General features: G+C 46.0%; 12 protein-coding genes across 12 annotated transcripts; 6 read left to right on the forward strand and 6 right to left on the reverse strand.

The window, feature by feature from the left end:
- Nucleotides 1-714: 714 nt before the first annotated feature.
- BDV27DRAFT_149214 (Zn(II)2Cys6 transcription factor) lies at nucleotides 715-3500 on the forward strand (the record flags this gene model as incomplete). Its single annotated transcript, XM_032071016.1, has 6 exons — nucleotides 715-1231; nucleotides 1286-1627; nucleotides 1719-2000; nucleotides 2046-2599; nucleotides 2652-3115; nucleotides 3179-3500. The coding sequence occupies 6 exons, from the start codon at nucleotides 715-717 to the stop codon at nucleotides 3498-3500; spliced, it is 2481 nt and encodes an 826-aa protein (XP_031922930.1).
- A 366-nt stretch (nucleotides 3501-3866) lies between these two features.
- On the reverse strand, nucleotides 3867-4540 carry BDV27DRAFT_135476 (CDC26 family anaphase-promoting complex subunit). Its single transcript, XM_032068547.1, has one exon. It carries the CDS (start codon nucleotides 4496-4498, stop codon nucleotides 4277-4279), a length of 222 nt encoding a protein of 73 aa, XP_031922931.1. The 5' UTR covers nucleotides 4499-4540; the 3' UTR covers nucleotides 3867-4276.
- Nucleotides 4541-4689: 149 nt separating this feature from the next.
- BDV27DRAFT_49227 (uncharacterized protein) lies at nucleotides 4690-5895 on the forward strand. The gene is made up of 2 exons (XM_032076759.1): nucleotides 4690-4828; nucleotides 4887-5895. The coding sequence occupies exons 1-2, from the start codon at nucleotides 4708-4710 to the stop codon at nucleotides 5804-5806; spliced, it is 1041 nt and encodes a 346-aa protein (XP_031922932.1). The 5' UTR covers nucleotides 4690-4707; the 3' UTR covers nucleotides 5807-5895.
- Nucleotides 5896-6010: 115 nt separating this feature from the next.
- Nucleotides 6011-9833, reverse strand: BDV27DRAFT_149216 (Hsp70 protein-domain-containing protein; the record flags this gene model as incomplete). Its single annotated transcript, XM_032071017.1, has 9 exons — nucleotides 6011-6358; nucleotides 6453-6897; nucleotides 7577-7841; nucleotides 7899-8379; nucleotides 8438-9145; nucleotides 9201-9366; nucleotides 9421-9547; nucleotides 9611-9661; nucleotides 9791-9833. The coding sequence occupies 9 exons, from the start codon at nucleotides 9831-9833 to the stop codon at nucleotides 6011-6013; spliced, it is 2634 nt and encodes an 877-aa protein (XP_031922933.1).
- Nucleotides 9834-11386: 1553 nt separating this feature from the next.
- Nucleotides 11387-12405, forward strand: BDV27DRAFT_49253 (cyclin-dependent protein kinase regulatory subunit CKS1). The gene is made up of 5 exons (XM_032076761.1): nucleotides 11387-11552; nucleotides 11640-11794; nucleotides 11851-11995; nucleotides 12063-12121; nucleotides 12176-12405. The coding sequence occupies exons 2-5, from the start codon at nucleotides 11691-11693 to the stop codon at nucleotides 12210-12212; spliced, it is 345 nt and encodes a 114-aa protein (XP_031922934.1). The 5' UTR covers nucleotides 11387-11552; nucleotides 11640-11690; the 3' UTR covers nucleotides 12213-12405.
- On the reverse strand, nucleotides 12313-13503 carry BDV27DRAFT_49250 (DsbA family protein). The gene is made up of 5 exons (XM_032076760.1): nucleotides 13282-13503; nucleotides 13206-13225; nucleotides 12745-13146; nucleotides 12640-12687; nucleotides 12313-12577 (listed from the first exon to the last, which is right to left on the reverse strand). The coding sequence occupies exons 1-5, from the start codon at nucleotides 13358-13360 to the stop codon at nucleotides 12500-12502; spliced, it is 627 nt and encodes a 208-aa protein (XP_031922935.1). The 5' UTR covers nucleotides 13361-13503; the 3' UTR covers nucleotides 12313-12499.
- A 151-nt stretch (nucleotides 13504-13654) lies between these two features.
- BDV27DRAFT_135486 (uncharacterized protein) lies at nucleotides 13655-15558 on the reverse strand. Its single transcript, XM_032068548.1, has 4 exons — nucleotides 15196-15558; nucleotides 14815-15140; nucleotides 14621-14762; nucleotides 13655-14569 (listed from the first exon to the last, which is right to left on the reverse strand). The coding sequence occupies exons 1-4, from the start codon at nucleotides 15315-15317 to the stop codon at nucleotides 13927-13929; spliced, it is 1233 nt and encodes a 410-aa protein (XP_031922936.1). The 5' UTR covers nucleotides 15318-15558; the 3' UTR covers nucleotides 13655-13926.
- Nucleotides 15559-15745: 187 nt separating this feature from the next.
- Nucleotides 15746-17349, forward strand: BDV27DRAFT_49302 (DUF3844 domain-containing protein). The gene is made up of 4 exons (XM_032076762.1): nucleotides 15746-16234; nucleotides 16287-16462; nucleotides 16521-16664; nucleotides 16719-17349. The coding sequence occupies exons 1-4, from the start codon at nucleotides 15910-15912 to the stop codon at nucleotides 17307-17309; spliced, it is 1236 nt and encodes a 411-aa protein (XP_031922937.1). The 5' UTR covers nucleotides 15746-15909; the 3' UTR covers nucleotides 17310-17349.
- A 67-nt stretch (nucleotides 17350-17416) lies between these two features.
- On the reverse strand, nucleotides 17417-19676 carry BDV27DRAFT_135490 (uncharacterized protein). Its single transcript, XM_032068550.1, has 2 exons — nucleotides 19178-19676; nucleotides 17417-19118 (listed from the first exon to the last, which is right to left on the reverse strand). Exons 1-2 carry the CDS (start codon nucleotides 19315-19317, stop codon nucleotides 17948-17950), a joined length of 1311 nt encoding a protein of 436 aa, XP_031922938.1. The 5' UTR covers nucleotides 19318-19676; the 3' UTR covers nucleotides 17417-17947.
- Nucleotides 19677-20129: 453 nt separating this feature from the next.
- On the forward strand, nucleotides 20130-21289 carry cyp3 (putative peptidyl-prolyl cis-trans isomerase). The gene is made up of 4 exons (XM_032076764.1): nucleotides 20130-20330; nucleotides 20514-20659; nucleotides 20717-20854; nucleotides 20905-21289. Exons 1-4 carry the CDS (start codon nucleotides 20261-20263, stop codon nucleotides 21094-21096), a joined length of 546 nt encoding a protein of 181 aa, XP_031922939.1. The 5' UTR covers nucleotides 20130-20260; the 3' UTR covers nucleotides 21097-21289.
- Nucleotides 21094-24925, reverse strand: BDV27DRAFT_49320 (alanine--tRNA ligase). The gene is made up of 6 exons (XM_032076763.1): nucleotides 24419-24925; nucleotides 24207-24352; nucleotides 24121-24147; nucleotides 24021-24056; nucleotides 21543-23951; nucleotides 21094-21482 (listed from the first exon to the last, which is right to left on the reverse strand). Exons 1-6 carry the CDS (start codon nucleotides 24684-24686, stop codon nucleotides 21309-21311), a joined length of 3060 nt encoding a protein of 1019 aa, XP_031922940.1. The 5' UTR covers nucleotides 24687-24925; the 3' UTR covers nucleotides 21094-21308.
- Nucleotide 24926: 1 nt separating this feature from the next.
- BDV27DRAFT_135494 (uncharacterized protein) lies at nucleotides 24927-25864 on the forward strand. Its single transcript, XM_032068551.1, has one exon. The coding sequence runs from the start codon at nucleotides 24936-24938 to the stop codon at nucleotides 25572-25574; it is 639 nt and encodes a 212-aa protein (XP_031922941.1). The 5' UTR covers nucleotides 24927-24935; the 3' UTR covers nucleotides 25575-25864.
- Nucleotides 25865-26218: the final 354 nt, after the last annotated feature.

Below are 26218 nucleotides of genomic sequence, written 5' to 3' on the forward strand. Positions count from 1 at the left end.
CCTTTCGCGCGTCTTCATCGCCTTATAGCTCCTATCTTGCAAGCCGACACCAATTGCCTAGGCGTTTTGCGCCCGGAGGAGAAGCAAAAGCGCATTATTATAAGTGACGACACATCGAGAGACAGAATCCACCATATACCTTGCATCATCTCTTGTCTCAGGTTGTTAAACGTGTTCAGTATTCTTCATTTTAGCCCTCTCTTCAACCCGTCGATTTGTCCTCCCTATCTTCCTCCATTCTTGTCTCTCTCCTTCTCTTGCCCCCCCCCCCCCCCCCCCCCGCCTCTCTCCCTCCCTCTCTCTCTCTCTCTCTCTGTGTGTGTGTGTGTGTGTGTGTGTGTGTGTGTGTTCAGATTTATCTAGACAAGGCAGGCCTTGAAGATAAATTGTCAAGCATTATTATTATCCCTATTGAGTCACCTGAACTTTGTGGTGAGAATTGCTCTTCGTTTCTATAATTCCGATTTGGAAATGCAGGGCTATTCATTAACGCCGCCGACAGGGCCCCCAAGAGAAGGCCACAAAAGTAAGGCATCAGTGTTACTCTATATATAGATGAAGCGCAACGAAAATTCGGTTGGAGCCAGTCACTGATAAGCTTTAATCAACAGACTATGTATTCGTTGACGAACACAACAGACATAAAAGACTCAAGGGTATGTCACCCTCCTACTCAACGTTAAATTCCTATTCACTAAAATGTCTCATTTAGTGATGCGAGCGTGTAATGGCTGCAGAAAGCGTAAAATCAAGTGCGACGCAGCTACAACAAATACATGGCCTTGCTCGGCCTGCACACGTCTTAAGTTAGTATGTGTACCTCCTACTGTTGGACATGACAACGAGTTCCCCACGGGGCAAGGTGTTGAAGCCAACTCGACGGATGCCATTGGTGCATCTAATACAACGGAATCGTTCTCGTCCTTTTCCATACCCCAGGGTTACAGAGACAGCGGCCAAGCTGCAGTGGGCGGTATACCTCCATATAACGACGGGATGGGAATATTCCCCCAGTTCACCCATTCTGCTTCCCACCAGCCGGGAATGTATGAAGTAGGGTCACCTGCTATAGCTGTCTCACATCATACCTACCAGCAACAGCAGATTTTTCCCTCTCAGGCAGAAAGCTTGGGAACTATAGAGAGCGGGGTATATGGTGATCACGAACAGTCCACTGCTGAGGATCTAAGCGAGGTCCTTGGTGAACTCAAAATAGATGAGACTGGTATAGGTATGGTTCAATACGAATTTCTGATTTAGGAATGTCCGCTAATACAGCAGATAGCGCCCTATATTAGACAGCAAAAGAAAGAGAAGGGTGAACCGGAAATCCCTATACAAGATGAAGCAGAAGAGCCATTGCCTCCTCTCAGTACTGGGGCAGGCTCTACAATTCGTATTCCCCCGGAGCTTATGCCATCCGATGAAGAGGTCACGAACTACTTCAAGATCTATTTTGACGATATACACCCTTATGTCCCTGTGGTACATCGGTCGCATTTGTACTACCAGTGGCAATATGATCGGAATTCGATTTCTCCACTTCTGCTGGAAGCGTTGTTTGCATGCGCGGGAAGACAGTCAGATGATCCAGCTCAGGGAGCACAGTGGCTTGCATTAGCGAATAGTAGGTCCCCTCACCTATGCGCGCTCCTTTCCCTTGGATTCGACTGTAATGTTGCCTTAGTATACTGGTTTTAACTATTCATTACGTTTAGGGCACGAGTCTAGTTTTATGGATGTACCCCGCCTGAGCACAATCCAAGCACTGCTTCTACTTTTGAAAGCTCGAGAATCCGTACCAAAGAAAGGCTATTACTACCGCTCGTGGCAGACTGTGAAAACAATTGTTTCAATGGCTAAGGATTTAGAAATTGACGAACACTACAGCACACATGCAGAACACAGACACTGTGATCTCAACCCCATAGAGTGTTTGGTCCAGACAAGAGTGTGGCAAGCTCTCCTGGTTGTTGAAGTAATGATTGGTGCACCGCAAGGTATGTTGCTAGTATTGGCACTACTATTAGTACTAACTTTCAAAGGTCGATCGGACTATGGTGTAACTCCTGACACCGTTTGTATGGATCCTGCACTGGACATTAAAGATCTTGACCAGTTTGAAATCGATCGATCTAGACAATACGCCTACTTTGTCCAGAACGCTCATCACATCCGTATCATCACTGATATATACCACAAGATCAAGAAGCAAAAGGACTGGGGTGCCAATCCAAAGTTTGTTGAGAAGAATCCTCTCTTTACTGATTGGCTTCAAGGGCTTCCTTCAGATCTACAGATTAGCTATCCTCCTGACGGCTCACCCCCTTGGATACCGTCCCATTTTGTGGCTAATATGCATTCTCATTGCCATTTAGGCATTATTCTACTTCACCGGCCTCAGTTGCTTGCATCTAAATCATTTGCCGCGGACGGGGGGTGGAAAATGCATATGGCTTTGTGTTACTCTTCAGCTAAATATCTGTGTAGACTTCAAGAGGCTATCCTACAGCGCTTTGGCCTCCCAGGTCTGCTCTCCATGCAAAGAGGTATAAATTTTGCGATTTACTGCATTATGACTTGCACAATGTTGCATTTGGTGCGTTTGTGTTCCCACCCCACTATGACCACATAGCTCACGCAATTTTCAGGTCGCGATAACCTCTCCTGACCCAAACTTCCACACAGATGCGCGCGATTATTTTTCCCGACACATGCGCATCCTCGAGAGGTGTTCATCTGCCTGGCCAATGCCAGAAATGCAAGCACAGATCGATTCCTTGCGGCTGGCATTCTCCGCCGACGTGCATAGGCCCTTCGAGCTTAAGCCTACATTTCCTTATGGAAGTCCTTCAGAGCCATACCATCCGAGCCCGTCGCCTCTCGACTCACAATACCAACCTCATGTAAGTCAGGTTTCTGGTGGCGTCCGGGGTCGGGTGGGTTACAGCCCTTATCCAATCACCCCACCGATATCAGCTAGTACTGAAGATTCAAAGTCCGATTGCTCCCAGCTCCATTCTCTGGGGATGATGCCTCCCCAGCCAGTCTCGAGTCAATCATTGAATGCGCCTCTCGTTGACGAGAATAGCTGGGACCCGACCCGTATCATTACGTAAGCAAACTACTAAAAATGTATAGACATTCTTTTAGACTCTTGCTGACGCTTCCTATCTAGCCAGTGGGACATGGCATTCTCCATGGCACCATCTACAATGAATACGAACTCTCCCACAATGGCTATGGATCATGCAGTACAGGGGGTTCAAGCGTCTTTGGCAGGTCAATACCCTATTCAGTATGGACAACCAACAAAGGTTACGCCAGTCACGCCCCCTCAGCCTATCTCACCACCTCAATATAATGGACAGCAAGTGCTCTTTACGGCGCGTGACTGGCAACAGAGTGTTGCCAGTGTTTATGATCCTAATGGCTTGAAGCGACGCTGGAATTATTCCGTCGATATAGATACAGAGCACACTCAGAAGCGGGCACGTTGAACCTTAGTATATGCACAGATAGACACTGAGAACTAACTCAGTTGTTCTTCTACTTGGAGAAAGTGGCTATATGGATGACTCTTGTGATATAGATCTCTTCGTTCTAAAATACCCCTTGTCTTTATTTATTTCACAAAGCTTGTTAACGAGAGCTTCAACGCCTGCAGCGTGAACTCATGAATGTACTCTCTAGTTGTCATCATAGATGCGGTATTCAGGAATATATATCTCTATTATCTTTTATGTTTGCGTATGAGGTGGACTTATGTGTAGAATTTAATACAGCAAGACACACCTCGCTGCACAAGATATCACTGCTAAAGTGTATACACAAGAGTGTTCATTGCTTGCTTATAGAGTTATACGGTTGGAATCCCAGGAAACATAAAAAAATAAAAATAAAAAATAAATAAATAAATAATTTTCACCCTTAAATAGCCTGGGTTACAGTTAAGCCATTATATTTGCGAACCCTCCAGCTCCTGATGTAACTGACAGTTATAGGGTAAATGACATGTACAACAGCTGCAGATGTCGTTGCCCACTCCTATGTTACTTCATCATAAGAATACCATGCATATATTCAAGTGAAACATACGTACATCCGTAGAATAACGAAGGCATGTATTGATTGGGACCGTGGAGAGCGAAGACAACATGACCATTTCCGTGAAGCCGGTAGAAAGATCTGCAAGAATATGCGAAAGAAGACAATAGACCATGCGCCGAATCTGACTGCTGTTGGGTTATTCGATGACCCATCACAACTTGCCAGCTCAAGTGCGTCGACTTAATCCTATCCTCTCCTCCCGCGACCGGACAATTCTTGCCTTATCGCCTGGTAAAGGTTTCAGCTCATCACTGGGATCAAAATTGAAACCGTTTTTGATGTGATCGTGGCCTTTGTTCTCTTGGGCTAATTTGCGAAGTCGCGCGTCCTCAAACGTCGCGAGGTCTTCAGACGTTATTGCTATTGCTGTGGGCTTGCGGCGAAGCATTATCGATATAGACAGGGGTCAGCCTGAGTGACTCTAGTTAGAAACAAAAATGTATACTCCGCTCAAGTCCTGGGGAGGAAGCCACACCCGGTTTGACGAACACGGACTCCACGTGACCAATTTCATCCTGCGGGAAGACAACGAACATTTTTGTTACACTAATTGTACTAACCTCAGCCCAACGTCCATATAGCTCGTTGACGTTGAAGATGTTTCAACTTCGAACCAAATTTATCCGCCATGAGCGTGTAAAACTGGTCGAAGGATGTTTTAATCCAATTCGCCAATTCTCAGCCATTCAAGGACGAGCGAAAGACGCCAGTCAATCCGGTAAGGCCGCAAGATCATCGCCATCTCAGTTGTGTCTATCTCCACCTGACTCTTGTAGGCAACGATGCTCCTAAAGTTCGATCTCTTCCCTCGGCGGCCTCGTATTCTCGCGCTCCTCCAAGGAAGACCAGCCTTCCACCACCCAATTTGAACTCTAGAAAGTCCGATTCTGACAAACCTCGTCCTCGACGCGTTTTCGACGCAAGGTCTCTTGCGGCACCTTCAGCCAATGGCCAATCTACAAACGTTCTTAGGAGTACCTCGTTGCGAAGCCCCCGTAAGGGACCATCCATTCGCGCTCGGAGGCCAAAACCCCCAACGAAGTCAGCCCTTAAATCACGAAAAGGTGGGCGGCCTCAACGTTCGAAAAAAACGGATATGGAAGAAAGCGATAGCTCTCAGATTGAGAATGTATATTGCGAACTCGCTGAGAAATCAAGGCCAACGCCAAACCTCTACAAACCTCAGGCTCCTGACTTCTCTAACCTGAAGGAAACTTGGCCTTCTTTTCCAACGGGTACGACTGCCAATACTGCCGAGGTTGTTGAAAAGCTATCTTTTCTAAGTGACCGCTTTCCAAATGGCTATATCCCTCCTTATGATCTGGGAATGCGCCTCTTCAGGGGACAATTTGTTCAGTTTCTGAACGAGGAGGAAAAGGCACAGGCTATAGCAGAGGCGAAGAAACTTTCCCAACAGCGTGCAGACTACTACTCGCAGCGGAAAGGCGATTTAGTAGAACCCGAGGATGTTGGTTTCATTCCCATGAGCGCAGAGGACAGGAAGTCTTTAGTGCAATCCTTCATCCAAGGAGCCTATCCCAAACTCAGTACTGAAGAAGCTGCGTCGCCTGTTCTCAGTGAAGTGAAGAAGAATCTCAGAAATAATGAGTCTTACCAAGCGGCCAGTAAGAGCTCACAATTTGTGGCAAAAGTGGAATCACTCCTGTCTTCGGCTCGCCCCGTGAGGCGAGCCTAAACACTTCTGAGAAGTCATTGTACATTAGCATTAGTATTTTATTGTTCATCCCAATATACTGGTTACATATGCCGAACTATTCATAGTGTACGTCAGCTACTGGAGTCACTTTGCAAGTAGCGACGTCGGCATGAACCGTAGCACGATTTGATACCTAACAATTACACTGATTCACTAAACACCTTTTAAGGCCAACACTTCTGGCTATGCCCTCTCCATCGCCTTCTTTGCTGCCTCAAAAAGGTCCCTCACCTCCCTTTGCCCCTTCTCCGTTACCTTTTCCATCTGTTCCTGTGCCTTCCGAACGTCATCCGGTCTAGCTATCTTCTTTTTCTGCATATCCTGAAGACGTCTGTGTACGGAACCTCTGGAGTCGCGGACTGCCGCTGTGGCCTTTTCCATAGCCGCTTTCGCGACACTGACTGTCTGATCTCGTGATTCTTTTGTCGGTGGTGGGATTGGTATATTCAGTTGCAGAGAGTTATGCGCGTCTGGCTGGGGTGTTAAGGACAGGTCGGAAGACACAATCGCCGAACTTATGGGTTTAATGTGCTGTAAATCGTGTCAGAGAGAGCTATTAAGGAAATTGCGAGATCAAAGGAAGGATCCGGGTTACGGTTCGAAAAGGACAAAAAAAAAGCCTTACATCTTCTTCCGATGCCAGTATAGTCACCATGCGGCCTCCCTTAGGAACGACTTGAGCTAGTTCTCCTAGTTTCACGGTTTCTTTGCCTCCTTTGCTTAGCTGGACACGAAGACTTTCGATGGCGTCTGTGTTAAGTCTTCCACCCACGCGTAGCTTAGAAAGGTCGTCTTTGAGATGACACACCGCGGCCGCAATGCCATCATGTAGTTGAGCGAGATCATATGGATCCTCAGAAACAAGACCAGCTTTAGGGGGCCTTGAATCTGGACTTGAACTAGAAATGTTCTTCGTTTTATCTTTTTTCTTAAAAAGTAATGGGGAGGTGGAAAACCTCATTCTCCCATTTGGGACTGCTAGACTGCGCTTTTGAAGCAGGCAGCGCCCACGTTGAAGGTTGACTGGGGAGCTGGCATTTGTAAGTGAGGATGATAGGCGTTGAATTTGACTAGATAACACAGGAATACGTTGCATCCTTCCTGATATTCGCCGCCACTGACAGACAGTAACGTCAATTGACCAGTTTTTGCAAGGAGAAAGGCAAGGCGTTTTGCTCGAATTTATTAGAGTGTTTTCAAAACGTCGGGGAACCACCATACTCCGAAAGCACTCCACAGATCACCGACCTCAAGGCCCACTAACCAAATTAGAAAAGATTGCTAGGTTTCTGGCCCGTCCATGACACCAACGGCTTAGACCATGTAGCACTTATACCTTTCGTGGCACAGAATAGAAAAGTTATTAAACTAACTATCGCAATGAACTGGAGACGTAGTTATTACAGAGTCCACTCGCGTAAGCTCATTACAGACCTTGGAAGTTGGAACATAAGATACCCCCAAAGTGTCATGAGAAGGAGTATATAGATTCACTGGCTCATCAAAATCATAGAAACGGTCTTCTCTGAAATATAAGACATGCTGACCAATCTGTACTGAATCATAAACACGCGCCTAGTCCAGAGGGCCCACACATATACACGAAACTTATGTCAAAATTGTTGCATAGGTAGCAGAGCAGCAAATTGGCCTCTATTCATAACACTAAATAACGCGTCCAGTTCTTTTTTGGATTACTATCTTTTTTACTTGCAGCGGTCACCGTAAGTCCCACTAAGATTCATTTACCGAGTGGCCATAGCCTTAGTAATGAGTCTTTTGAGGGCAAGCTCCTTCTTCTTGAGATCCTCGGGAGTGGAATCTTCGATCTCGAGCTGAGCCATAGCATCGCTGAGAGCGGACTCAATCTTCTCCTTGTTGCCACGCTTCAACTTCATCGACATAGTAGGATCGGAGATGATCTCCTCGACGCGGGAAATGTAAGACTCCAGCTGCTGGCGGGACTCAAACTTCTTTGTGAAAGCCTCATCGCTAGACTTGAATTTGGCGGCGTCTAAATGATGTCAGTTATGGAACGCTTCGGTTAAAGTGATCAGATAAGGGCACTCACCGTCGATCATCTGCTCGATCTCTGTGGTCGAGAGTTTACCAACAGCATTAGAGATGGTGATGTTTGCACTACGACCGGAAGACTTCTCGGTTGCAGTAACCTTAAGGATACCGTTGACGTCAACCTCGAAAACACATTCAAGAGCAGCTTCACCAGCTCTCATAGGCGGAATGGGGGCCAAGGTGAACTCTCCGAGAGAGGTGTTGTCGGCACAGTTTGTACGCTCACCCTGGTAGACGGGGAACTGAACAGTTGTCTGGTTGTCCACAACAGTGGTGAAAGTGCGCTTCTTGATGGTGGGAACAGTCTGTCCACGAGGCACCACAGGGGCAAAGATGTTACCCTCCATGGCAACACCAAGAGACAACGGAACAACGTCCAACAGCAGAAGATCCTGGGTCTCAGCAGAAGTGGCCTTTCCTGAAAGGATACCAGCCTGGACGGCAGCACCGTAGGCGACAGCTTCATCGGGGTTGATGCTCTTAGAAGATAAATTAGCCGATGTCATCCACAATATGCTACCGAAAGAAAGTACTCACCTTCTCAAGCTTCTTTCCGTCAAAGAAGTCGCTGAGAAGCTTCTGAATGCGAGGGATACGAGTGGAACCACCAACAAGCACGATCTCATCAACCTTGCTCTTCTCAAGGCCGGAGTCCTTGATAACTTGCTGAACTGGCTCCAATGTACCAGAGAAAGACTTGGCATTCAGGTCCTCGAAACGAGCACGAGTAATGGATGAGTTGAAATCTTCTCCATCAAACAGAGAATCAATCTCAACAGTGGTCTGGGTGGCATTGGACAAAGTGCGCTTGGCACGCTCACAGGCCGTTCTCAGACGGCGCAGGGCTCTGGCATCACCCGAGAGGTCCTTTCCAGTCTTACGCTGGAACTCCTTCTTGAAATGATCAAGTAAGTTGGTATCAAAATCTTGTCCACCAAGGTGAGTATCACCAGCGGTAGCCTTGACAGTAAAGACACCACCCTGTATGTTCAACAGGGACACATCGAAGGTACCACCACCGAGATCATAAATCAGGACATTGCGTTCCTTGTCAGACTTTCCGGAACCAAGACCGTAGGCGATGGCGGCAGCAGTAGGTTCGTTGATGATACGAAGGACGTTAAGGCCCGAGATAGCTCCGGCATCCTTGGTCGCTTGACGCTGGTTGTCGTTGAAGTAGGCTGGCACAGTGATAACCGCCTTTTCAACCTTCTTACCGAGCTTGGTCTCCGCGACCTCTTTCATCTGTGATATACCATCAATTATGTAGTCTAGCATTAGAGTTAATGGTTCTAGTTACCTTCATCAAGACCATGGAGGAGATCTCCTGGGGAGTGAAAGTCTTCGTCTCTCCAAGGTACTCAACCTCGACGGCGGGGCTTCCACCCTGGTCAACTACCTTGAAGGGCCACGATTCGACATCCTTCTTGACGATAGGATCATCATAACGACGGCCGATAAGACGCCTAAAATATGTTAAGACGAGATACAAGCTATTTGACGCTCATGTAGTAACGCACTTGATATCGAAGATGGTATTCTTCGGGTTCATCGCCGCCTGGTTCTTTGCGGCCTCACCAATCAAGCGCTCCTTCTCGGTGAAAGAGACGAACGAGGGGGTTGTGTAGCTACCCTGCTCGTTGGCAACTGAACGCGATGAAATGATTAACCAACCAAGTCTTGTTTCCGAGAAGCTTCATGTAGACATACTAATCTCAACATTGGTGCCTTCATAGTTGGCAACACAGGAGTAGGTTGTGCCTGGGGAACCGGTTAGCTCATTTGCAGCAAATAAGGCTTTTTTCTAGATAAAAGAAGGGAGAGAAAAGAAAAAGAGGCTGGAGGGGAAAGATTAAAAATACACAAGAGCAATCGGGGTATACAACTTACCAAGGTCAATACCAATGGCGCCTTCGTAAACCTCGTCAGACATGGTAAAAGGGGGGCGTGGAAGATGAAAGAGACAAGGATAGAAGGGAGAAATGGGATGAAAGAGGGAGAGATGTTGAGAGGGGAGGATTATAAGTTCACTCCAAGTGTTGAGAGGAAAGCAGAAGGAAAAAAAATTGGAGAGTTCTGAGGGGAGGGCAAAACGAAACCCACTTTTGATTTTTTTTTTTTCTTTTTCTTTTTTTTTTTTGCCCTTCGCCTTTCAACCTTTCCTCCCTCGGCTGGGGAGCAAATGAAACGGCCAGTGCTAATCCATGGTTGGTTAAAGCTAATTAGATAAGCCATTAGTTCAACTAGAAAGATTTTCCATGAAGAGCATTTCTTATCTTGTACTACTAACATACAATCCTACAACAAGACTCCTGGCACAAGGAACTGCATTATAGAGAGATTCTGCTACACAAGAATTACCTCGGATAGATCCCATGATTTGGGCAAATACTAGTTGTGGCGTGTACTCCGTATTAGTTTGATATATAACTTACAAGCACAATATTGGATAAATATCATTTGGAGCATGTTATCGAGACTAGTCGAGACTAGATTCTGCTATCCATTACTTATACATCCCTAATTTCCTACCCCAAACCATGAGAGCAGTACGTTAGACTAATGTGTCTCGTAAGAAGCACATATCAACTAAGATTCCAGGATATGGTAGGAATCAGGTGTCATTGTACTCCGTAGACTTCAAGGCTTTCATGAATTATACGTTGCTTGGATGTGGATCGCTCCACTCTCTAAGAAGAAAATTTTACGTGTAAACTTAGCAACCGTTTGGACACATATAATCGAGTTCTCATGTCACTCAGGGGACCTCTCTCCGAGAACTATTCTCGTAGAGACATCGTCACCTCTACCACAACTCTAGTTGTACAGTAGCATGAAGACAAAGTCAGGGCGATAATTTAGATCATTAGCATAAGTAGAGAAATGGAGGTTGTGATAACATACTAACACTTTCCCTAACACTAGCACCGCTTGAATAATACCGATGCTCGCATTCTATGTCATTCTGTAAATAGGATTTATTAGAATAGTGTTTCATTATTGAATTGGTACATAGGTATACATACAACCGAATACCCTCAAAGCCGTCATGGTCCAATATCACCCCTCATGATAAACAGCAAGCACGGGAATCCTCTATATTAGATATAAACCTCATATATTTATGATGTAATTGAGAATTGAAGGCTATAGCAGTATGCAAAGAGCATCAAGCCTTACTCTGTTTCTCGCACAAACTGCTTCAACAAGGAAATACATATTGAAATAGAATATAAGAGACAGACTCAGATGCTCTTCAAAGCAATGAACTAAGACCAGCTTAGCCAGTCTTTTTGTCACCTGCAATACACAGGAGGACTCGGACCTTATGCCAGGGGCGATTCCTGAAATAACGAGGCAACAGGGACAATTAGAAGAAGCTACAATGGTGAATACTTTTTTCGGAAGCCTGAGGCACTAAAGCGGCTAGACACCTCCACCAAGAAGCAAATGTGGGTATCTTCATTGGAGTATTTCTGTCTTTTCTCTTGCGGTCCTGATCCGATCTGCTTCCTACTTGCTCCTCAAGCTGGTGAACGCCAAATTACACCAACTCGCGACCAAAGACGCACATCAGCTGCGAACAAGTCGCCAAAAAAGCCGTGCGTCAGTTACATTCCACCCAAGTCATTTCATTGAAGGTTTTCGATCCGTAAGTATCTATATAATAGGAACACCCATAGTTCTTGCCTATTAGCACGGCCAGTATCTATGTAAACAGATGGCTCACAGTCAAAAGATAGTTAGAAGTTGTTCTATCCGCATCACTGCACGCTCCTCATCGTTCCAGATGGACATCGATATGAGTAGGAGGAATAAGAAGCCCCGCCTTCTACTGGAATCCGAACGAGAAAGGCTCGAGGAATTCATCGATTCTATCCACTACTCCGCAAGGTACATTGACTCTCACATCGTGGCCTGTATTGACATAAATGCTGATTTCTCCACAGATATTCCGATGATCAATTTGAATACCGTCATGTTCAGCTCCCCAAAAACATGCTTAAAAAGATTCCGGCCGACTACTTTGACAGCTCGAAAGGAACTCTTAAACTGCTCTGGGAAGAGGAGTGGAGAGCCCTGGGCATTACACAGGTGTGCAGGCCCGATCATTACTGTAGGATTTTCATTTCATAAGTGGTCTAACTTCATCGATGGTCAGAGCTTGGGTTGGGAGCACTACGAAGTTCATGAGCCGGAACCGCACATTCTGCTATTCAAGTGAGTGCCTTAATTTGAGCCATGTTCGCCTTTCTGGTACTGAGAGTTGTGCAGGCGCCCCCTCAACTACCAGCCACCAATGTCACAGTAAATATACCTCGAGTTCGATGGTCAATATTTAGCCTTTCTCTTCTCATTTCCCCATTGCTTGGACGAGCAAACGGCCGCGAAATAAGGTGCGGAGTATGCATAAATGAGATTGTTCTTAGGCAATCAGGTGCTTCTTGCATGAAGTTTCGACAAGAAATATAATTCAATGCTGCTAGAAGATACCTCGTTTGTCGCCTAAGCCACCACGCACTGCCACCCTAACGACCGTCTTACTGTGCTTCACCCTCATATATTCTATTTGCAGGATGCTTTATCTAGAAGGGGTTTTCAGATCACGTTCTTGGCCAACCATTGCCCCCACTGGGTAGCAGTAAAGCTGCTACTGATCCCCGGTTCTTCGATACCCTAGATGATGGTGTCAGTGCATGGGGTCGCTTTTAACATTCGCGCAACTAGGAATGGCATACATTGAAGTATACGGTCGGAGAAACATGGACTCCCACAGCACGGTCTGCCTAATTTGTTGTGTTAGATTGGATATGTCTCAAATCACCGGAGTCTTAATATCTTACTTTGACCATTTTCTTGATATCCTCGGTGACATCGTTACCGGTATTCAGTTCCCCGTTGTCACTAGCTTTGTCGCTAACAGTCAAAAGCTTGAGCACCTCCCGCTCCTCCACTCCAACACGTCCGGCAACCTTTGCCAATCTTTCATATGTTCTATTGCGTGTTTCATTAACCACGCTGACATCAAAAAAGTCCTTCTGTTGTTTGAACAAAGCGGCACTGAACTCCCAAAATTTCTCGGGGGCGACTTTCAGAACAGCTGCCCCCGCTTCGTGCATCAATGTTGATGATGGGTGCCAGGGTTGGATATGTTGGCGAAAGATGACCTGCAGTTTGCCCCTGTATTGACTTGCAAGTGTAGATTTGACTGAGCTGTAGAACGTATCGAACATCTTTGCGGAGAACTAAGGCTAAGTTTTAGCGTACATGCAAAAGTATAGTAGAGCCTACAGTGTGGACTCACGGGACAAGCATAGTCAAGATCTTAATTTGTACTATCATTAGCAACTACGTATATGCCAATCCAGTGCCTGACATACAGAGTTCAAGTGTGTGTTGCGGGTGCTGATCAGTACCGGCCTGCAATCTGTGACCTGCAAACTTTGGGGGAAGAGCCATGGTGATTGCACTAGGAATGGTAGGCGTACTCTTTGTAATTCGGGTTGTTTTTGCGGATGCGAGATGCGGTCGCCAGGTAATAAGTGTACAGTAAGAGTACCTATAGAGGTGGGGTAATGAACGCCTTACGTCATGTCACCTTGCAAGTCACTTGATAAGTGATCTGGGCCGCCCTAGGATAGTATAGCCAACAGACTCTAGCCGTAAGCTACTCATATTCATGGCCTAGTAACAACAGTCGCACAGTCTTTTAATGGATTGACCTTTCTGATACTTGCTGATTGATCAATTGACTAAGCATGCTAGCCTTATACCTACTCGTGCATATCTGTATAGCTTATAGTAATCTCCGCAATTGGAGTGCATTGACAATTACAACAACTATTTCGTTCAATATCCTAGGCGCCGGGTTTCTGAGAGGCTATAGCATGGAGGGACAAGCTCACAGTTTAATCAATACCCAGGCAATAAAATAAGTTAAAAAGAGACCTCATAACACGCAGTAAATCCCGTATCTTTGTTACATCAGAATGCACTTTGTAGAATGAAAGGATAAGCAGCCGTTGTTAAGGGCCACCAAGCGCTTTTTGGTTGAATATGCTCACATCCTTAAGCTGCATCGAAATCAAAGACCAACTGGCCGTTGCTGGATCATATTCACCTTTTACTTCAACCCTGCAAAACCCTTTGGGGCCTTTCAAGCCGACAGGGCCGATAAAATAGAACGCGCCACGCCGAGGACGGTGCAGTTCTTGGGCCCAACCGTCCTTCAGCCGCATCTTAAAAGCTAACGAGGCTGCGTACAGATCAGACCCGGGACCAAACTTTGGTAAAGGTAATCGCTGTAATGTCGAGATAATTAGAGAGGGATGAAGGTTGACGCCGCCTTTGTCTCGCAATGTGCCCACCTGAGAACCAATAGGCGGAGTCAAATGTGTTTCAGACTGATGCACGGGGTGTAATCTGTCCAGGGGCTGAAGCTCGGACGATAGCGCCTTATGGGGCGGTAGACTTGAAGTGCCTGGGGCTTGTTCTTGCTCTAACCCTGTAATATTGAACCGGGAAAGCTGTCTTTTCACCAAGATCATATAGGCATCCTTTATGGCAAGTGCCACAGATAAAGGCTGTACACACCTCCGAAGACGGTCGCCATCCTCCAGGGACATAGGTTTTGAAACCCACGATATTCCACCGTCGGTGAATTCTAACCTACACATCGTAAGCAAACCCTAGGGGTTGTCCTGTCATGAATGCACATACCCTGAGCGCCTATAATCAGGGGGAGCGCGAGATGGAAAATGATGAACTACCCAGAACCCTGTCACGCTAAGGGGACCCCCTAGCACGCGCAACAGTAGTTCAGACTGGGAGGCATCTTTCTGAACGATGGATGCCAGCTTATCTGCACATTCAATATTTAGTCAACGACAAAAATGCAACCAAATCAGCCATACCTCTCAGATATTGAAGCTTTTCTCGGTCCCGCGAGATCTTAATAAATTCTTGCCACTCTGGGTCCGATGCTGCATATAGTTCACCTTTGCGTAATCGTGGCCAGCCCAATGGTATAAAAACAGGATCAGAATCTATCGTTCCGCTCGCAGGGTCCTCAAGACGCCCCTCTGTATCATCTTTTTGATTTTCACTCACACCCGCCTTTCCAGAGAGTCCTTCCTGTGTAGCATCGGCATCGTCTAGCGTATCATCAAACTGGAGGAGAACGAACGAACTCCACAAATGAAATGCGGTACCGTAAATAAAAAATGTGGTAATAAATCTCCTGGGAATATGTCAGAGAGCGGAATATCTATAGTGCAACTAAGATTTATACCTACCTAATCCACGGCCGTTTGAATTTGACATGGCGCACATTGTTGAGATTCGAGGTCCGAGACAATGGTGGGCTGACTCGAAAAAGAAATGTAGAATTTGGAAGTATTCGCCTGAGTCGAAACATTGAGAGATCGCATGTGTGGGCGCTGCTGTTCAACAAGAAGGCATATCTTTCACCCGTTTCTCAGAGTCCTACTATTGACATGCCCCTAGTATACTTGAAGTGCAATATGGAAAGATAAGAACTTGTCCTCAAGGTACAAATAGAATTGAGATCGTACGAAAGGGATACTCATAGGCCAAAACAAAGGAAAGAAAAAATAAAAGAAGGGAAAAAAAAAAAAAAGAACCTAGGTGTTCTGAGGAGGTATGTACACTACTATCGAAATCAAATACAGACGAGTATTGAATCAGCCTCTGGCACCATTGAAATCCCGACATACCAGCCCTTAGTCAAGTGGGACAGCCCCGATATTAGTCACGTGATACGAACTAGCTCAGTAATGAAATACTAGTAAGTTTTGGGGTTAGTGAGAGCTGAAGCCATAGTTGCTGCTATCTACTCGTAAGAGGTGCGGGTGCTTCGTCTACTTTACGCTCAAATGCCAGTGCCCGATTAAAAGGTCTACGCTGAAAGACCACGGGGTTGTTAATCATTTAGCCTAGCAAAGCTTTTACCATTACAAGCGAGTTAATTGCTAGTTCGTTCGCCCAGAATGCATGGGCTCACTAGCTTCCTGAGTCTCTCATTAGCAATCGCATCCGGAACCAGGGCTTTGAATGCTTCCATATTCACCTTCAGCCCATCTCCACCATGGAAAAATACAAAGACTACGATGGTAACCGATGATATAGCTCGGCATCTCCTGGAGCTTCGAATGAACGTACCTACCGCTTCGGCTCTAGGGAAGTGGGATCAAGACCTAGTCGAGCTTTTGGACACATATGGTGGCACACCACGTCCGTTGTTTGGCGGTGATGTCGACAATAAGGACGTCACTAGGAGCCTTGTGATTCTTGAAGGGATAGGGGCCGGACTTGGTATGTTAAAAACAACCGTCGCTATTCAAGACAGCTGACGAGCTGTTACAAGGATCTACTATTCAGCAAGAGTACCAAGGAGGCCTCGTGATCGGTAGCCCTTCGGCCAATTACCTAATTGATGGTTTCCTCGACACATCATCAGAGGCTAACTCTGACGGCTATATGGCTAAAAAGAAATATTGCAAATCCGATAGCGGAGGCGAAACCAGCTTCGATGTTCTTCGGGTAAGAAAGAAATTCTATCAATTGGATTATTACTACAGCTGACTCTGACCTGCCTTAGACACTTGAAAATTGCATTCCAAAGGGCTCTGCATTCGAAGCGGTAGCCCACATATTCGGCAAAGAGCTTCTCGGCATTGTGAAAGCGATGGAAGCATGGGTGGACGAGCAGAGTTTAACAGCAGTCTTGAAAATCTCATTTCAGGTATGCGCCTACAATACCTAGTTGGCCTAGTGAAGTAATAGTAACATATGGCAGTTTCCTGACGAATATGTCGGCTCTGGCTCTGTAGCTGGTTCGCTGATGTCTGTTCTCCATGGTCTACGTACTCTTTCGTCAGACGTCAGACAGGTCACAGCAGTTCTTCTGCCTACATCTAGTCAAGATGAAGGTTCGAAACATAGGATGAATCCTCGAGGAGCCGTGACAGAGGAAGCTTCTGTCAGATCGACTAGCGCAGCAGTTATGACGACGCTCCAAAGGCAAGCACATCCAGTTTGTTTCACCTCGAATTCTTCTTGCACTTTGGCAACTGATAGCTGCTCTGGACATGGGGTTTGCTATAAAAAGTCCGGTTCAGCCAACGATGAGGCCGCTAGCGATTGCTACGCATGCAAATGTAAGTCAACCATCGTCACCAAAGAAGATGGTACTGTTCAAAAAATTCGGTGGGGAGGGCCTGCGTGCCAAAAAAGAGATATCAGCTCCCCTTTCTTCTTGATTGCTGGTATCAGTATACTGGTGGTCATGGCGGCAGGTACTGCTGTGGGGATGTTGTTTCACATTGGACAAGATGAGTTGCCAGGTGTTATAAGCGCTGGGGTTGGCCCCACAAAAGCGCAAAAGTGATGTCAATGCTATATACTTCGGAGTACATCTCATCCAAACCCTCTTGAGGGCGGGGACTCTTGAAGTCAGTGCGATTTGGTTACCACAGCTCAGAATCGATCTTATAGTAAAATACGAAACTTTGTTTTCCTGGTATGTGCATTGCAAATATAGTAATCTCATCATCACGATGTACATTAGGACAAGTAGGAATAAACAATCGGGGGTCGGGAAAGAGAGAGAGCAGGCCTAAATTGCAAAAACCCATACCAACTGCAACGCTTCCCCGATAAATACCTAACCAACTGCCTTGCCTAAACCCGAAAATCTGAAATGCCTTGGAACCATTGCGCCATCAACGCCACGCCACGGGTAATAACTTTCATGAGGACCTAAGCTATTAAGCCAACAGCTTAGAAGAAATGCAGATGCCTAGACAAGAACTTCACACATCCTTCTTATGTAAGACGAAGTTGTCTTTCGAATGGTGAGGTACTTCAACGTATTATACAAAATGATATTTATGTCTTTGCGTGATCTTGCACGCTGTAAATAATCGTGCCGTTGCCAAGTGGCATTCCAGATGCCATGAAGTGAGGAAGGGCAACGTTTGACGTGAACTGGGTAGGGTAACCGCGAAACATAATTCATGAAGCTGCTCATGCACCAGACTGGGCTTCCAGTTGGCTAGGTGTCCGATCGGCCGCAGGGTGTGCAGTGTCCGTCGGTTGCGGCATGCTCTCCCTTGAATATTGATTCCGAGCGGAAAAGGATAGAAAAGAAAGGTTCAACGACCTAATAGGCGTAAGTCTAGTCCTCCAATCTCGCCGGTCCGAAGGCTCTGGAGCTGAGCTTGACAGGTTACTAGGAGGCCCAGAGTGGTGATCTTGTATTCGCCAAAGACGCGGTGCAGTTAGCCGGGACGACTGGGTTTCATTTCTAGGTGGAGCCTGTCGCTCTGGTATAGCTAGGGGATTCCGAAATGGGTTGACACGTCCTCCTATAAATACTGATTGTGGTTGTGTAGGAACGGCCAATCGTGTTGTGTTGCGACGGCCTGAGCGTTCTGGATTAGGTGTTTGTCCGCCAGGATCAGAGCGAGGCTTTGGAACATAGTAATCGGCCTTGCACAAGGGACAACAGGCTCTTCGACTCGTTAACCACGGGTCGACACAGGATGCATGGAAAGCATGACCACATGTAAGCCCACGTATGTCATCGTCATCTTCGATTGTATCAAGGCAAATTGCACACGAATCGCCTGGATTGGGTAAAAGTTCCGCTGGTACTGCGGTGCGAATTTGGTTATTAACGTCCTCGTCACCCTCAAGTGAATTGCAGTTCTGTAACTGTTTTGTGTCTGAGTCTTGGGTGCCATCAGCTACTACAGCAAATGCTTGGTCGGCGTTCTCCTTCTCTTGCGGTTGCACTAAGGCCGTCGGTGCATGTTCAACTGGTATAGATGACTGCGATGTGGTCGAATTACATCGACGGTGGCCTTTTATTGGTGAATTTGTTGTGGAAGAGGGTGCCCCAACCGTGGTAGATAGAATATCATGTTCACCTTTCAAGCTCTGGGGCCTGCTATTCGGTGCCGATATTCCGCCTGCGGTTGGAAGGCCTTCATTCGCGCGCGAAGATCTCCACGCTTTGTATTTGACAAGTGGAAACCGTTCGTTAACTTGATCCATACTCATCAACTTTTTTTCCCTCCTTCTCCTATGTGTTCGAGGCATGGTTACTAAATCTATCGGTTCGCCCGTTTCCTCATTGCGTAGTTGGCGGTTTCGCTGATTATATCGGAAGCAATACTTTACTCCAACAATAATCCTAAACGTGGTCGACAATGTTAGCGCACATTTCAAACATAATTCAAAGTTGGGGCATACCATAGGTTCGTGAATACAACACCAAAACCAAGGGCAACGAAGAATAAGAGGGGTGAACTTGTGGGGCTTGAGCTACTATCATCTCCGTTATGATCAGTACTGGTGGCAGTTGGTTGTGAACCTGTTGCAGTGGAGGCCATCTTGACAAACGTAGACGTGATGATACACTGGAGGGGTTGAGCGCAGCAAACGGTGCCGGCCGTCTCGATTGTTTAAAAAGTGACAGAACTGGAATCTCCAAGAATATTCACATGAGATGTCGTCGAGAAATCAACAACCTAGTTAAACTTTGTCCCTGAAGCAGGCTCTAGCACGCAAAAGCGATGGGAGCAACCCGACTCATCTAGTCCAGGGTAGCGACACAAGGCACACACAAAAATGCGTACGCGATGGATCATCACTGGCGGCGGCTGCGCCCGGGGCTGCTGTAAGAATGGTTCCTATTGTCAACCCGGGACGTATATCGCATTTGAGTCTAGAATGCCGTTGATGGAGACAGCGATACTCCACATTAAGGTGGGTGGTAATCCGTGACCGAGGCCAATAGCTAAGCAGTCAGGTCACGGGGTGGCTTATCTACTAGTACTTCTACAGTACTCCGTACATAGGATTGTACCTTGATTTCGTCCCGCAATACCGTACCTGTAGCGGTACAACAATCTATTGACATAGTTTAAAAGTACTTCTAGGTATGTTCTTAAGTCATTACCGAGTGACTTTCATATCATATATTCGATATTACTTTGTCTGGAAATTAAACATGTAGCACACACCTTTAAGCCGTACTCGAGATAGAATGCCTCAATTAATGAAATAGAAATAAGATTAGTTTGACACATAATATTTTATCACGATATAACGAGTGGGGTGTACTGCACATATAATAGACAGGCGTTTTTCTCTGGTTTTCCTCGTCAAATAAGCTAATCTGAAAGTGGGGTTTATGGAGTCATATGGGGAGACTTTACGATTGCCCTACCACTAGTGGTACGGCGGAAGCCTCTCCATACAAGTTTTATATCGTCACACTACCACTGTTTTTCTCCAACCATATTTGGTTTCCTGATAGCGCGAACCTGCAAAATGGATAGTCAAACTATGAGCTCAACTGAGAATTCAAACCCTGTTGTCTTTTTTGACATCACTCTAGGTGGTAAGTAAGGAAGATAATATTGAGTAATCAACCTTATGGACAGAGATCCTATCGCTTTTGGGGATGTCCAGCCTCGTCCCACCAGCACAACTCAATTAGAAATATGTCAATATGGAATATGGAGCTGGGAAATCTGCCTCATTAAATAAGATCTAAACAGGCTGAGCATACATCATCTCACAGGGGAGTCACTGGGACGTATCAAAATGGAACTTTTTACCACTATAACGCCACGAACAGCAGAGAATTTTCGCCAGTTCTGCACAGGAGAAAGCAAAAGTCCCCAAGGACGGCCACAGGGATACAAGAATAGCAAATTTCATAGAGTTGTGTGTACAATACATATCCTCAGGGCTATGTTTCTGGGGCTGACAAATACATTAAAGATCAAGGACTTCATGATTCAGGGCGGTGACTTTGTCAATGGCGATGGCACAGGTTCTTGTACCATCTATGGCACATCACGATTTTCGGATGAAAATTTCGTTTTGAAGCATGACCGTCCAGGGCTACTAAGCATGGCAGTAAGTCCTAGAACGAAAGCTTAGGGAAGTGGTGATGCTGACATGTCCAGAATTCTGGACCCAACACAAATGGCTGCCAATTCTTCATTACAACTACTGCGACGCCATTCCTAAACAATAAACATGTGGTGTTTGGACAAGTAGTGGAAGGAATGGACGTTGTGCGAATGATTGAAAACACTCGTACAACTAGGGATAAACCTAATCAAGATGTGACCATCATTCAGTGCGGGGAGATGTGATACTTGATCAAAAGGCCGTTTCGAGCCCTAAGATGTTTGAAGTGGATTCCCATATGCCCAAGCAACGAAGAAGCCATTACTTGTAGTGACCTTCTTGAGCTCTATCCATAGCACTTGACACACCTATAAGCTCTCTTGCCATACTTTTCTTTTCCCCTCCTTGTCCTCACAAGCCAGTAGTGTCACAATTTATTAAAAGCCGCATCCAGAGCTTAAAGCTTGAACTTGCTAAGATAATCAGAAGCCAAGGCGATAGCTTCGTCGGTTTTGTCTGGGCTAGTACCATTGCCAATAGACGTGGGCCCTTTGCCACCAGCCTTTCCACCGACCGCAGTAGAAACAATAGCCGCCCATTCGCTGGCGGAAGCTCCTTGATCGCTTATTGCCTAGTGAAAATACGAATTGTCAGTGCTAGACAAGGGGTACCGGGCTGGCGAGGATATTACCTTTGACACATAGCAGCCGTGGACGACACGTCCTTGGTTAGAGTCCGCGGCCAAGACGTAAACTGTTTTATCCTGCAGCTTCGACTTCACGTGGTTCAGGGATTCGCTAACAGCTTTTGCATTTGCTGAGATTGGAAGCTTAGCAACAAGCCACGACTTATCTTGGTTTTCTGGGTTTTGGAAGTATGAGGTAATTGCCTCGAGCGCCTTCTTCGATTCAAGCTTTTGTTGCGCTTTTTGCGAATCAATGATTTGCTTGTTGATATGTGTAAAGCGTTCACGGAACCTTGATTTTTGAACCGCTGAAATTAGTAACTGGCTAAGGTCGACTTGAATTTGCTTGGCATCCTGTTCTTTCTCAGGACCTAGAGCCATTGCTTCAAGACGATCCAAACGCTTCTCGAATTCCAGAGCGACGCGCTGCACTTCATGAGCATCCTCTCCGGTAACTGCAATTATTCTGCGGATGCCTTTGGCAATGCCGCTCTCTTCTAGGATAACGAGTTCCTTAATGTCGCCTGTCTTTTGCACATGAGTTCCACCACAGAACTCAATACTAACTTTTTCCCAACGAGGATCCTTAACATTCTTGAGGATCTCCTCCAGCTCCACGCCTACAGACACAACACGAACAGGATCTGGATAGGTCTCACCGAAAACAGCTCTAACCCCTGAGATCTGTCGGGCAGTTGCGAGAGGAACCTCCTGCGAGTAGACGGCGCAATTCTGGCGAATATACTCGGTCGATATATCCTCAATCCTTTCCAGATCTTTATCTGCAATCTGAGATTTATGAGAAAAATCAAACCTAAGCTTCTCAGCAGCAACAAGTGAGCCCTTCTGCTCCACACCATCTCCCAGTACCTCTTTCAGCGCAAAATTAAGAATATGCGTGCCTGTGTGGTTATTTCTGATGGGCCACCGACGAAGCTCGTCGTATTCACAAATGACTTCATCACCAACAGAAAGCGAACCATACTTCATGAATCCAGTATGAAGAACATACCCAGCATAAAGCTGAACATCGCCAACTTCAAGCTCAGCCTGTCCGTCAATGACAATTCTTCCTGTGTCATTTTCCTGTCCGCCTTGCTCGGCATAGAAATTCGTGCGATCAAGTATAAGCCCAAGTTGGTCACCCTCGGGTATCTGTTCCGTTGAGGAATGAAAGGATTTTCCATGGTAGATCGCCTTAACCTGGGCAGTAATGTTCCCTCTATCAAACTTGGCCGAATCATTCGTTTTGCGAACGTCATTCATTTTCTCCAATTTTCCGAGATCGTGAACATCCAGTTTGACGGTGTCGGCGGCAGCTTTTTTCTGTCCTTTACTTGCTTCCTTAGCTCTTGAGCGAGCCTCCTCGAACTCAGTATCATCAATTCGCAAACCACGTTCCTCTGCCATAATACGAGTCAAGTCGACTGGGAAGCCAAAAGTGTCATACAATCTCCAAACATCAGCACCGTGGAGCTTATCATCTCCCTTGGCCTTAGCTTGCTGAGCATAATGTTCGAATTGCCTTTCACCACGATCCAAAGTCTTTGCAAACGAAATCTCTTCCTCGTCAAGTATTTCCATAACGTCTTGCTGTTTCCGCTTGATCTCTGGAAACATGTCACCCATCTGATCCACAAGGGTCGGTACGATCTTGGAGAAGAAACTGCCAATCTCGACCCTGAAGTATTTTCTGGCATACCGAGCACCTCTGCGAAGCACCCGACGAATCACATAACCACGGCCCTCATTATTCGGTGTGACGCCATCTGAAATGGCAAATGTCAGGGTTCGAACATGATCTGCTATAACCCTGTAGGCCGTGTCGATTCCATCCGGATCTTCAATACCGAATCGTCCCTGATACTGCTGTGCTCCAGTGATGTCCTTGATGGTTTGAAATAACGGAGAAAACACATCGGTGTCATAATTTGATGACTTATTTTGAAGTACCGAGACCAGACGCTCAAAGCCCATGCCAGTGTCGACATGTTTATTCGGGAGGGGCTTCAAAGAACGGTCTGACTCACGGTTGTACTGAATGAAAACGTTGTTCCAAATCTCAAGAACGTTGGGGTCATCCTGATTGACAAGGCTGGAGGCATTGCGCCCCCCAATCCTGTCATAGTGGATTTCACTGCAAGGTCCGCAAGGACCCTGATCACCCATTTCCCAAAAATTGTCTTTCATATTCCCGGGAAGAATGTGGTCTTCCGGAACACCCACTGCTTTCCATAGCTCCTTGGCTTCCAAATCGGGTGAGAGGCCACCCTCCTTGCTCCCCTCGAAGTAGGTAACATATAATCGTTGCGGATCCAACCCATAGATCTTTGTCATGAGTTCCCAAGAGTAACCGATCGCTTCCTTCTTGAAGTAGTCGCCAAAACTCCAGTTACCAAGCATCTCAAAGAAGGTCTGTTGTAAGTCCCCTACTATCAGTACGTGCAATAATAATAACATGCATGAAATTCAATATCGCCTCACATGATGATAACTGTCCTTTCCCACATCGTCTAGATCCTATTATCGCTGCGGTTAGTTATTTCAGAAACAGTAAAGAGATTGCCTTCTCTTTGCCACTTACATTATGCTTACCGCCAGCACGGATGCACTATCGAAATAACTTAGTTTTGCGACTTTCATGGGGGGCAATGATTTTCATGTAATAACCTTTTGAGTATTGACTGCGCTCTTCAGGTTGGCAAAATCAGATTGTGGATCCACGGTGCCTAGGAAAATCGACTTGAACTGATTCATCCCGGCATTCGTAAAAAGCAAGGTTGGGTCCGAGAGAGGAACCACAGGAGCTGATGCAACTAGTCGTACGGTCCAGTGTTAGCTTGTTGAAAATTTGAGAATAAAAAATGCAGTATAAGGTATACCAAAAGTATGTCCATTTTGCTGGAAATATTGAATAAATGCATCCCGAACAGACTTTGCAGTCCACTTTGGACTACTTTGTAGATTTGAATCCATTCTAAATGGTGGTGAAATGGTGTTTGTAGGTAACGCACTTCGAAGTGGGGGAGGGGGAGGGGAAGTGTGAAGATGGTAGAATGTTCTGGGTTTTGACCTAATGGGCGACAGCAGATGAGTCAAAGCCAGTTGCCCATCCCTCAAAAGCTTAGGTGCTCGCATCAAGCTACCCATTCAGCGATGCATCCAGTTGCACCAGGTTGACTTTGCGCGTGCCCAGGATAGCAAATGGTAGATTATAAAATTCTTCTTGTTACTTTGCAGAAAGTTCTCTAATTGATTACCCGGCTGTTTGTGTTCGGATGGCGCAGCATCCTGATGCGGGAGTTTATCACGGAAAAAAGCGTCCCGCGGAGAGTGACCCTGATGGAGATCAGCCTCTAGCAAAAAGGTTTGGGCGCTTGCATATTGGTATGTCCTACCATGGCCTTGGCTCCTTCTCTCTCTCTCTGTTTTCCCTATTGCTGCCCTTTGTTTCAAATACCTTACCTTTCTGTCTCTTTTTTTTTCCTTTCCCTTCTTTTTTCTTTTTTCCTGTGCTTTGCTTTTCCCATCTCCTTGAACACATCCTCTAACACCACAACTTCAGATCCTCGAGCAATTCGCCATGCTCCTAGTGGAATTCGAGAAAATCTCGACGTTGGTCAACATGGTTCGTCAGCTTTGAATGACATGATGATATTGGACGACACGAAACATACGGTTTACATTCATGACCTTGAACGTGAAATAGCAGAAACTGAGCTTCCCAATGATTCTATCACTTTTCTGCCCGGGATCGGGGAGAGCTTGCGAGCAATCCCGAGATTCGTCGTCACAGAAGCAAAACCCATGTGCAATGAGCTGGTCCTCTATAGAGAACCAGCGTCACTAACGGTACCGAAGGAAAGAGACACTGTGCGTAAGGCTTTGATTGAGACAAGGGAGCGGGCTAGAACAAATCAATGTGGGCGACATCCATCCACATATAGCTCTATATATCCGGGAACCGTCACAGATCCTGGTAATTCAAACAATACTTGTCATCCGGGGGATGCAATGGAGATAGATGCTGGGATATAGGGAGTTCTAGGCTATCCCTCTTCTATCCCTAGACGGTCTAACTGGGCCATTTTAAGTTTAAACTCGTGCGGCTTCTCCATGTCGCATAGATACACTGAAAGGTCTTGTCGTCCTCTTGCCTTTGAGTCAACACAAACTTGTCGCAAATCATAGTAGCTGTGTGGGTTTTAAAAGGCTCTATATGGATAGGGGTGGGAGTTATCATCAAACTAAATGCTGGATGGGCTCTCTATTCATTTCAATTGTTGGGAGGCCAAAGGTAATGGATATTCTGCGTATTTTGACGTGCATTGAATCCATAGACATTCATAAGAGATAATGTCATTATATTGGTCTCTTCGTATCTTACAGGAGGCGCAAAGATTATGCTAAGCATTCAGTTACAGTGTAAGCTGGGTTAAACATATCCTTTCACCAATAATGAATAATTTCTACCGATGACTTTTATCCCAGCAGCCTTGCATTGAACATCTAATATTTGGTGGTAATAGTATTTTAAATAAAACATACCTCTCACCACAATAGACTCTTAACGGTCTAAGAGTGAAAGAGATATTTGATCCTATATTATAGATCCTTGCGTGAGTACTCATATATGTACCGCTGTAGAATAATAGTACCACACTTGTATACCTAATCAATAG

Source organism: Aspergillus caelatus (assembly GCF_009193585.1).
Source record: "Aspergillus caelatus strain CBS 763.97 unplaced genomic scaffold BDV27scaffold_241, whole genome shotgun sequence".
Taxonomy (NCBI): domain Eukaryota; kingdom Fungi; phylum Ascomycota; class Eurotiomycetes; order Eurotiales; family Aspergillaceae; genus Aspergillus; species Aspergillus caelatus.

What these genes read in the sequence shown, in the direction of transcription:
- BDV27DRAFT_135476 (XM_032068547.1), bottom strand. Translation starts at nt 4,498, where the DNA reads ATGCTTCGCCGCAAGCCCACAGCAATAGCAATAACGTCTGAAGACCTC.
- BDV27DRAFT_49227 (XM_032076759.1), top strand. Translation starts at nt 4,708, where the DNA reads ATGTTTCAACTTCGAACCAAATTTATCCGCCATGAGCGTGTAAAACTG. An exon ending in GAAAGACGCCAGTCAATCCG is followed by an intron (nt 4,829 to 4,886) that starts GTAAGGCCGCAA and finishes TGACTCTTGTAG; the next exon opens with GCAACGATGCTCCTAAAGTT.
- BDV27DRAFT_49253 (XM_032076761.1), top strand. Translation starts at nt 11,691, where the DNA reads ATGGACATCGATATGAGTAGGAGGAATAAGAAGCCCCGCCTTCTACTG. An exon ending in TCTATCCACTACTCCGCAAG is followed by an intron (nt 11,795 to 11,850) that starts GTACATTGACTC and finishes ATTTCTCCACAG; the next exon opens with ATATTCCGATGATCAATTTG. An exon ending in CCGCACATTCTGCTATTCAA is followed by an intron (nt 12,122 to 12,175) that starts GTGAGTGCCTTA and finishes AGAGTTGTGCAG; the next exon opens with GCGCCCCCTCAACTACCAGC.
- BDV27DRAFT_49250 (XM_032076760.1), bottom strand. Translation starts at nt 13,360, where the DNA reads ATGGCTCTTCCCCCAAAGTTTGCAGGTCACAGATTGCAGGCCGGTACT. An exon ending in ATATCAAGAAAATGGTCAAA is followed by an intron (nt 12,688 to 12,744) that starts GTAAGATATTAA and finishes ACAACAAATTAG; the next exon opens with GCAGACCGTGCTGTGGGAGT. An exon ending in CTCCGACCGTATACTTCAAT is followed by an intron (nt 12,578 to 12,639) that starts GTATGCCATTCC and finishes ACCATCATCTAG; the next exon opens with GGTATCGAAGAACCGGGGAT.
- BDV27DRAFT_135486 (XM_032068548.1), bottom strand. Translation starts at nt 15,317, where the DNA reads ATGTTTCGACTCAGGCGAATACTTCCAAATTCTACATTTCTTTTTCGA. An exon ending in AAAGCTTCAATATCTGAGAG is followed by an intron (nt 14,763 to 14,814) that starts GTATGGCTGATT and finishes TTGAATGTGCAG; the next exon opens with ATAAGCTGGCATCCATCGTT. An exon ending in CCTGATTATAGGCGCTCAGG is followed by an intron (nt 14,570 to 14,620) that starts GTATGTGCATTC and finishes TACGATGTGTAG; the next exon opens with GTTAGAATTCACCGACGGTG.
- BDV27DRAFT_49302 (XM_032076762.1), top strand. Translation starts at nt 15,910, where the DNA reads ATGCATGGGCTCACTAGCTTCCTGAGTCTCTCATTAGCAATCGCATCC. An exon ending in AGGGATAGGGGCCGGACTTG is followed by an intron (nt 16,235 to 16,286) that starts GTATGTTAAAAA and finishes AGCTGTTACAAG; the next exon opens with GATCTACTATTCAGCAAGAG. An exon ending in CCAGCTTCGATGTTCTTCGG is followed by an intron (nt 16,463 to 16,520) that starts GTAAGAAAGAAA and finishes GACCTGCCTTAG; the next exon opens with ACACTTGAAAATTGCATTCC.
- BDV27DRAFT_135490 (XM_032068550.1), bottom strand. Translation starts at nt 19,317, where the DNA reads ATGGCCTCCACTGCAACAGGTTCACAACCAACTGCCACCAGTACTGAT. An exon ending in GTTGTATTCACGAACCTATG is followed by an intron (nt 19,119 to 19,177) that starts GTATGCCCCAAC and finishes GACCACGTTTAG; the next exon opens with GATTATTGTTGGAGTAAAGT.
- cyp3 (XM_032076764.1), top strand. Translation starts at nt 20,261, where the DNA reads ATGGATAGTCAAACTATGAGCTCAACTGAGAATTCAAACCCTGTTGTC. An exon ending in ATAGCAAATTTCATAGAGTT is followed by an intron (nt 20,660 to 20,716) that starts GTGTGTACAATA and finishes AATACATTAAAG; the next exon opens with ATCAAGGACTTCATGATTCA. An exon ending in CAGGGCTACTAAGCATGGCA is followed by an intron (nt 20,855 to 20,904) that starts GTAAGTCCTAGA and finishes TGACATGTCCAG; the next exon opens with AATTCTGGACCCAACACAAA.
- BDV27DRAFT_49320 (XM_032076763.1), bottom strand. Translation starts at nt 24,686, where the DNA reads ATGGGTAGCTTGATGCGAGCACCTAAGCTTTTGAGGGATGGGCAACTG. An exon ending in GCAAAATGGACATACTTTTG is followed by an intron (nt 24,353 to 24,418) that starts GTATACCTTATA and finishes CCGTACGACTAG; the next exon opens with TTGCATCAGCTCCTGTGGTT. An exon ending in GTGCTGGCGGTAAGCATAAT is followed by an intron (nt 24,057 to 24,120) that starts GTAAGTGGCAAA and finishes CAGCGATAATAG; the next exon opens with GATCTAGACGATGTGGGAAA.
- BDV27DRAFT_135494 (XM_032068551.1), top strand. Translation starts at nt 24,936, where the DNA reads ATGGCCTTGGCTCCTTCTCTCTCTCTCTGTTTTCCCTATTGCTGCCCT.